At 45.6% G+C, this 8,963-nt stretch overlaps 3 protein-coding genes across 3 annotated transcripts; 1 reads left to right on the forward strand and 2 right to left on the reverse strand.

The window, feature by feature from the left end:
* Positions 1–5,468: 5,468 nt before the first annotated feature.
* Positions 5,469–5,714, reverse strand: CCR75_005318 (uncharacterized protein; the record flags this gene model as incomplete). Its single annotated transcript, XM_067963400.1, has 1 exon — positions 5,469–5,714. One exon carries the CDS (start codon positions 5,712–5,714, stop codon positions 5,469–5,471), a length of 246 nt encoding a protein of 81 aa, XP_067817254.1.
* Positions 5,629–7,084, forward strand: CCR75_005319 (uncharacterized protein). Its single transcript, XM_067963401.1, has 3 exons — positions 5,629–5,697; positions 5,758–5,945; positions 6,003–7,084. Exons 1-3 carry the CDS (start codon positions 5,670–5,672, stop codon positions 6,396–6,398), a joined length of 612 nt encoding a protein of 203 aa, XP_067817255.1. The 5' UTR covers positions 5,629–5,669; the 3' UTR covers positions 6,399–7,084.
* CCR75_005320 (uncharacterized protein) lies at positions 6,493–8,166 on the reverse strand (the record flags this gene model as incomplete). Its single annotated transcript, XM_067963402.1, has 5 exons — positions 7,782–8,166; positions 7,206–7,577; positions 7,062–7,139; positions 6,824–6,868; positions 6,493–6,762 (listed from the first exon to the last, which is right to left on the reverse strand). Exons 1-5 carry the CDS (start codon positions 7,806–7,808, stop codon positions 6,493–6,495), a joined length of 792 nt encoding a protein of 263 aa, XP_067817126.1. The 5' UTR covers positions 7,809–8,166.
* Between the last annotated feature and the right edge of the window lie 797 nt (positions 8,167–8,963).

The following is an 8,963-nucleotide window of genomic DNA, read 5'->3' on the forward strand; positions in this document are numbered from 1 at the left end:
GTGGATACCCTCGCCAACGAACAAGATAACTCCTTTGAACCACCTTTACCTCACGGTGGTTCGAAAAGCTTTCAATAAGCAAATGCTTCTCACCACTCGAATCCGACAATTGATTTGGAAGGGGGATCGGGTTCGCCTCGTTTCACAAACCGAAACCAACATCGTGATTGGATCGCACCTTTCACTATTTGAGGGAGGACATTGATCACGAGCGATCCCGTCGCCGCGAATTATCGGTGACGGTTGATAATGTTTCTCGTGACCAGTTGAAAAATTGTGCGCAGGCTGCGACTGTTCAACTGGCGAATGATAGGATACATCAGTCCCTTCAAAACGAGCTGGTGGCAGCTCGTCAGAAGATCTCTTCGCTGGAGGAAAGAGTGGGTCGTCTGGTTCATGAGATCAGACTCTGTTTCAAGACTATAAGGCTTTGGCTCCAATCCATCAGGCTTTGCCTCCGAACCCTCAGGCTTTGGCGGATGCCCTAGATCCTTCCGGTGTAATCCAGAATCGAAAAAAAGCCTCGTACTGATGGTGCGAGAGGAGACGCTCGACAGTAAACGTAGGATGTGTACGCATATTACGAGGCAGCTCGATCGTTTACGCATTGCCTTAGTGATGTTGTGCGAAACGGGCCAAAAACCTGAACCAGTCATTTATTACTGCCCACCTTGGTCACTACATACTTTAGTATATTTTAGGGTTCATCGGGGGTGGTTTTTGAAGGTTTACCGTAGACAGTAAGACTAGGTCACTATCATTAAATAAAAGTATGTTTGCACTTCCATTTTTTTCTGAGTTCCATTTCTGTCGGTCCACCGCATCAGCCAGAATCCTGTACGAAACGAACCACTGCTTTTCCAGCCAACAGGTAATCACCTGCTGACTCGGTATTGTTTTTGTCTTCAGTGCGACCGGTGCGCACTGCGGAGATGTCATTTCCTTATTAGTGAGAGCAATATTGTTCTCACTATTTTTATTTTTTTAGATGCTGAGTCTTTAAGCATCGTTATCAAAGTCAGTAATAGCATTATTGTTATTACTAAGTTTGTCCCCTGTAAGGTTTATTAAATCAACATTGGTATCCTTCGCATTGACCTTTGCTTATGCGGGATGAGCAAGAACTAGAATGTTCTCGGCTCGAGCGAGTCCCTCCCCTCTTGAAAAAGAATCACTCTCAAACAAGGTGGGTATACGCGGATGACGTAAGCGCCACGAATAACGTTGTGTGCTTTGTAGAAGCATGCACTGAATTGTTTATGGCAAATCCTACAATAAGCAAGAACTCGCTCTAACGCGTAAAAGAATGGACGTATTTGCGAAGTATTTCTTTGAGGGTACGATTAGCACGTTCTTTTTGACCATCTATTTCAAGTCAGAAGCTGTAGAACTGTGTTCCAAGTGAGTAAAACTTAGTTTGCCAAAATTCTGTTGTGAATCTGGGGTTTCGATCTGAGACTAGTTCACGGGGTAAGCCATGGGGTTGAAATATCGTGTCAACGAAGACTTGAGCACAGCCTTTGGCTGGGATCGACTCCGGGACTGCAGCAAGATAGACTATCTTGCTAAAACGATCAATAAACGCAATAGTGCCATTATTCTTGTAATCGTCTTCGGGACGCCCAAAGACGAAGTCCACAAATACGTAACCACTTTTGGTGCATCGTGGCACTCATACATGATGCGTCAGCGCAAGTCATTACAGTAACCGATTGCGTGTTGAGGATCGATCCGTTGAGGATCGAAACAATTTCAACGATCCTTTCAAGGTTGTTGCGATAAATTTTTAAGGTAACTCATGGCTCTGCTATGAACGAAGACGTCATCCAAATAACTCGGTGCGAAATCCCGCATTGATCTTAACAGATTGGTTCCACATCTGTTAAATGACGCAGGGGCATCACTAAGCCCCTGTGGTAAGCTAGCCACTCTCATAGCATTCCGCTTGGGGTACTTACTGCTGTGAACGGGATATCCTGATCACGTATGAGGATTCGATAGAATCCATCAATCAAATCCATTGACGAATAGATAGTACTATTTGACATACCATTAATAATTACGTCTTTTATTTCGTGGTACCGGCGTTTAGCCGGTACCGCTGCAGCGTTCAACTTATTGAGCGCGTGCTCAATGCGCCATCCTCGTGTTGCTTTACACAGACATAAGGTCGGAGAGCTTTGTGAATGGTTGATTACCTCACATGGCTCGCTGCTAAGTGACCGGCAAAGAACTTGTCGATCGATAATACGTGTTCTCGAGGCAGTGACTACTACTTCATGATACATTATTTCGAATCTGGTATCAGGTTGATCTCGTATCGAGTGCCTTTATCCTTAGGCAACTCCCACGGTACCGAATCAGGGAGCACACCCTGAAATCTTTATATAAATGATTAGTCTTCATGACTCGCAGGATTGGGACGAAAAACCTTCTTTCCAAGTCTTCCCATCGATGACACTTTCGTTCATGGATGAGCGTTTGAGAGCCCATTCTTTTATCAGGTAAAAGTATTGCCGACCGAGTATCGGCTATGTATTTGTCGCAGATGGCAAGTACGTAGATCTGCTTGAATTTGCCACTACGCAGATTACGCAAGAATTGTTTCGGTTCAAGCGTCGGCACATGATGTTATCTCCAAAAATAATTTCGGAGGCGTTGTCAGATCAAGTGTAAGACCCAACACTTAATTATTGTTTACTTAGACCTTCAGTGCCTCACTTTCTACATTGGAACTTGTATCTAAAGGTGCCCAAGACTTCTTCCTGTAGAGTATTAAGGACTTCTTCCATCACGTAAAATGGCACCCATATTCTTATTTACCCTGGGGAAGTATCCTCTCCAACTAACTCGAGCATTGGTTGTGCAACTACTGCGAGACCCTCTACGATCGACTCTTCAGTCAATTTAGAACTTTCACACTGTCTCTTACAGAGAGGCGTTTCGAATTTTGTTAAAAGGTTGCTTTTGTAGCAAACATCCTTGGTTCGTACAACTTAAATTATTCGATTGGTCGAACTTCGACGCTGCCTGTCCTTGTGCTTAGCCGTCGGTGACTATGCCTGCGTCACAATGGCAGACCTTCGACGCTGCCCACGTTTGTGCACAGCCGTCAGTAACTGTCCACGTCACAATGGTAGACCTTCGACGCTGCCAGTGCTTATGCACAGCCGTCGGTATCAAACTCCACAGTGTGATGGGTATTCACACTGAGGTCTTGTGCAGTCGTGCGAACGACCGAGCCACAAGTGGGGTCATCGCACTCACTCTTAGGCGATTTACACGCTTGTGGATGCTCCAAGACGGGCATCAGAGGCCCATCTAATGAACGAGAGAAAGGCATCGTCACGGCTTGATGCTGCCAGTTGATGCATGGCTCGTACTTTCTGAGCCATGGTAATCCAAGGATGACAGCAAATTTGTCCTGTACGATGAAATATCATCATACTGCTTACGCTTTAACGTGTATTAGATACCAACTACACGTTTATTTACTGTTACAGATGCGCCTGTCGCTAGGCGCACTGTCATCGCCGTTATAGGGATATCGCGCTTAACAAACTTGTGCCTGCGATCTTCAAGCGATTCGCGTCGAATAGAATTGTTCGACGCCCCACAATCGACTAGGGACTTAAGTGAATGTAAATTTTGTAAATTTTGCCACTATATTGTTCAGGATGATGAGGGTAACCTCATCCCCTGGGGTATTTACACACAATGTTTGTGTGTGAGGAGAAACTTCCGTCAAAAGGCCTGCAAATTCTTTGACGTTGCTGGATCAGTAGGGCGCTCCGCACCTACAGACCCCGACCGTTTTTTTGACGATCCGCCCCGCTGTTGCGATTTCGCAACAGCGTCAGATCCGCGTCCTCCGCTGTTCCTAGCGAGAGGTCGGTCTTTTTGCTCAGTGTTTTAATGCAATGGCCGTGGAGCACTTCACTCATATGCGTAGTGGCCAGTCTTTTGACATCGACTCCATTTTTGTAACTGTTTGTAACTTCAAAATCGAGTTTTTTTGCTCTCTACATACGGGAGATCCTGGGGTTCTGGACCTCCGTTTTCTTGTCGTCTCGGTGGACGATATGCTTCCGAGCGGACGAAAGCTTGTTTCAGGCTAAAGCCCTCCTGTTTCGCTATAGAGATCGCTTGGTCAAGCGAACCTAATTCTAGCCGCAACAGGTGGGTCTTAAGAGGTCCGTCTGCAAAACCTTTAACACACAGTCACCTGTGTTTGTTCATCAATTGGATGACAGATGGTACAACTGACCAGGTATCGTATATGTTGGGCATAAGCCGGAATGTCACGCTTGCCCTGCTTCAAATCCAGGAGCTCGGGTCGAGCCCTGAATTCGGCACGTGGCAGCTTAAATGTTTATCTGAGCCGGATCTTAAAGACCTTATACGACTCAAAAATTAAAGAGTCGTAAAGCTTGAGCCTCAACGCCCAAGATATGGAACGTCCGGCTAAGTTGAACATGCCAAATTTCACTTTCGTCGCATCATTACTGATACGACGAGCTTCTATGGCGTCGTCTACCTCGACGAACCATCTGAAAGGGAGTCGCCTTCGACTGCCTTAAACTTAGATATTTCTATCTTTAAGCTTTGGGTCGACGTGGAAGCGTCGGCCTATAAGCAGCATATAAATGCTACTGTCTCAACAGTTCCATCTGTTGAGCACCCTGTTCTCTCAACACCTCCGTGTGTTGAGAGCCTTGCTGGTGAAGCAAGGCTACTTTTTCTTGGGCCCGTCGAGTTCGTGTTGAATGAACTCGGCTATGCAGCTGCATGTTGCTCGTCCCTTTGTAGAGCGAACAACATGGCGCTAACGGGTGATCAACGTTCGGACTTGGGAGGAGCACACTGGCACGTAGCAGCTTGTCATCCTCCGTTGCTTCTCTATTCAAGGACATCGTTGCAATTGGGGATTTTCAATTCGGTCTCACGAGTTTTTTTACCAATTAAAAGCTACTTGCAAGATCCAAAACTCTCGTGAAACATAGCCCCAATGCTGGCCCGCCTACGGCCGGACTCATACGTTCGACCGCTCTCCATTCAAGGTCACCAAAATGTGTGAACCTTTTACGCGTTGCGCGATAGCCTTCTTGGGGGTCTAAAAGCTTCGTCCATCTTCATCCAACATATCCATGTTGGAATGAACGTGCAAAGTCCTTTGACGGACAACGAAGTGCTACCAGGTGTAACGGGTCATCTTTTGCTTGTACTGACAACTGTACTAGTCAACCTACACTGATTGCAGTGAAGGTGAAGTGCCTCGATTGCTTTACGTATACGCCGAGCAGAAGAAGTTTATAAGTAGCTAACAAGTCTTAGATAATAACGATAATGTCAGTTTGTTTGATAGAATTTCGAAACTATAAAATACAATTAAATCTTATTTATTAGGACCCTCTTATTGCTAATAATTGCTCTTCGTAACACTTTGCGAATCGCCTCGATGCAAGGGCTTATACATAAGTACGCACAATTTGAACAATTAAACGTTGCAACAAGGCCTTACATAAAAAAGCAGCTATAATGTCAAAACCGATACAATACTCGCAAACGAGATTATTAAAGCAAGCATACAATTCCTCAAAACCGATACTGGCAATCAAACCGAAACTCTTGTGGCTCGTTGACCGCAAATTGATCACTTCGTCTGCTTGATGTCCATCCGCGTCCGCTCTCAATTGTGTAAGCGTAATTGACATAACTTAAGAAAAACGCGACTAATAACTGTCGCTCTATTGCTAGTCTCTATCCGCCTGCAGTCACCTAAGTTTGGGGTGCGTGGCGTGTCTACCGTAAAGACACGGCTACAACCGCGCGCTTTCTCTCGCATTTCGCAGATAGCCGTGACTAGTGCAGTGCTGAGTGCATCCGCATCGCTGCTTTTTAAGGATTCCGCGCAGTGTCAAGTTGGGATGCTGCTCTCGGCTGCGGTGCGGTTTATTGATGAGAAACTTTAATTGGATTATTAATCGATTGCTGTCATTTAGGATGGACCCTCCGGCAGTGGAGGCCCAGCAAAGAAAGGCGATTCTTTTGAGCAAATGATTGATGCAGTGTTGGCTAACTGCGGCGGGCTCACTTTGGCAGGTGGTTTAGGCTTCTGTTCGGGCTACGCGCTTAAGCAAGTAGGCAAGGCTGCGGCTCTGGCAGTCGGGATCTTCTTTATCGTCGGGCAAGCGGCTGCGTACAGTGGATATATCGAAATCAATTGGGGAAAAGTGCAAAAGGACATGAACAAGCAAGTCGACCATAACGGAAACGGCAAGATTGACAGCAAGGACGTGAAGCTCTGGTATCGGAAATTGTATACAATTCTAAAAAAGAATTTGTCTTCGTCCGCGGGCTTCTCAACCGGTTTTGCGCTCGGTATTTACTGCTCGTAAGGGTAACAAGAAGCTGGTGTTTTGATAAAGTTACAAATAAATTACACGCATAAACCCATGGACGGTGCTACTCTGTATATACAACATTCTATCATTACTCGGTCGGAAATGCCTTGGCAAGGAAGCCCACGATGATCGAACGATCATCAGCGCTAGTGACTCCGATGTTTTTGAGTTCGCGTGAGAACGCTGGTACGCTGCTGATTCCGTTGCTGATCAAATTAAGTCCCAGCGTGGCGTACAAAATAATTTCTGGTCGCGTAAATGAAAGAAAAATTTGCTTAGCACCATCCGAGCAAGTGGGGAAGCAATCCTGCCACATTTTTTCACGCATTCGTGATTTCGTATCATTGTCTGCTGCTACCTACACCAGTACAAGCATTTAAGATGCTGCGTTCTTAAAGGTAAGCAACGTTACGTCGTACCGAAACATCTATACTTTCGGTCAGATCGGTCGCTTCTTTTATCTTCTGCAATGACATTGAAAAACAAATCAAACAGATTAAGATTTTGTAAGTGGCAACAAGTAGAGATAACAGTCAGGTGCAGCTAAGCAAGGAAGATCATCAGCTGACCATCGAGCAAACTTCGATGTCGCATCACGTCCAAGCAACAAAATAGCTTCTCCGAGTTCTATCCATGCCATTTCAACACGTATCGTACCAATGGGTCCTTCTCAATATAAATCCGATATGCCTCATTTGTACGCAGTCGTGGCGTGTAAAGTTTAATTTTCCATTCCTGGTCAATCATTTATGAGCTTAGTAAACCAAGTGCAACATGTTAGCGAGGAACGCCTTGACGCACCTCCGTCTCGTCGTCATCATAGTCAAACTCAATTGGCGCAATCCAGCCCCTCTCCAAAAGTCTAGACAAGATGTGACCAGCCATCCTCGTTCTTGCTTCACCCACCAGCGTCGTGGCAGTAGCAGTGGCTGTTGGACCCGTCGAAGCGCTGCCACCCACGACTAGGTCGGCGTCGCTCTGCTCGCGCTTGGCCGCGGTCATTTGCGTCGTAAAAAGCTGTACGCCGTCACGCTCCAGCCAATCAAACAAGACCGTCTCCACCATGAACTCCATATCGTTCTCGTCCGACGTCTCGAGGATGCCTGCGTGCTCTAGCAGCACCACAAATTCGTCTTCACTCATTTTAACAATGGTCAACACATTGGTTTGCGTCTACAGTCAAAATGTATATAAATATGTGTCGCTTGCGAGTAATAGCAACAGCTGGGTATTCAATAAGCTGGGCAGTTGTTGCTCTTCATTTTAGGGAAATACTGTACTTAATGGCACAAAAGCTTTTCACATGGCAAATTAAGTGGTTGTAGCGCAAGTTAGCATGCTTTTCTTTGCAAAGTTTGTATTAAAGGCTTTCTAGACCTGAGATGGTTGCGTTTCAGGCATCATTTTGCGATCGAAGCATCAGATTGCACTCCTTTCGGGCGTCATGGCTGGCTCTCACTCCATTAAAAGTTCCAAAAGATTATGACTTTCACCGTCTCCGTGGGCAACGTGTTATTTAGATAAAGCAAAGATGTCCTAGTCAAAAGCTCCATTGTGGCGGGAGATAGAATCATTCCATTAGCGCCTTAATCCTTCCACCAGCGCCTAAATTAAATACTAACCTAACTGTACTTAAAATCTGCTCTTGGACGTTCAACTGAACACGTGGACAGCGAAGTGATCCTACTGAAACTTTGGCCAGTAAATGGCTTGAAACATGATTCAGGTCTTACTGGTTGGTCTTTCAACTACAAATTCCTTAGCCCGACATTATTATTTAATTCATAGTGAAAGCATTATGAATAATCACTTTCTTTTCGTGGTCATGTTATTGTTGCTGCTAGATGCCTCCCAAGCTCAAGAAGACAAGTCGACAACTAAATTGTCAGGCCAAACTTTGGATGGCTCAATGCCTGATGATCTAAAATTTAATGGCACAAGCGATGGTGTTCCAATACAAGAAATCAATCATGTCAAGCCTGAACGAAAAGCTCACGTTGATATCGATCTTTCGTCCCAATCGTTGTCACCTACATCTGACTCTAGTAGCCGTACAAAATCAACTGCTTCACTAAGATGCTTGCATAAAATTGCAGTGCATACTCAAGACGTGGTTGCGGTTGGTCGCCATCAGCGAGCCCCTCAAGCTGCTAGAGACATTATATTATCAACGTCTCCACGCTCAAGCTTTAAAAGAATACCTGACTTTGAAGCAGCTATCAAAACGCCAGTTTCCTTGCAACCATCCTTGTCTCTCTCGTCACGTTCCGACGGATCCAGTATTCCATTAAAAGCAATCGGTCTATCTGGCAGCGGAAGTGGCTCCAAGTACTCCCCGGGGACCGTCACTTTGAAAAACGAGCAACCTGATCTTCAAAGCACTGCATTAAGACTCGCGGCTTTCTCCAACCAAGCTAATGCAGGTGTCACTCCTTTCACCACTTTAAAAAAAACTGCAAGGGTGGCAACCGACCGAGCAACGAATCACGACACAATTACTGACAATGACAAAAAACACAACAACTCCGGCTCCGGCAACTCGAACGGCGTCAGCTTCAT

This window comes from Bremia lactucae, linkage group LG11, assembly GCF_004359215.1.
Source record: "Bremia lactucae strain SF5 linkage group LG11, whole genome shotgun sequence".
Lineage (NCBI taxonomy): Eukaryota > Oomycota > Peronosporomycetes > Peronosporales > Peronosporaceae > Bremia > Bremia lactucae.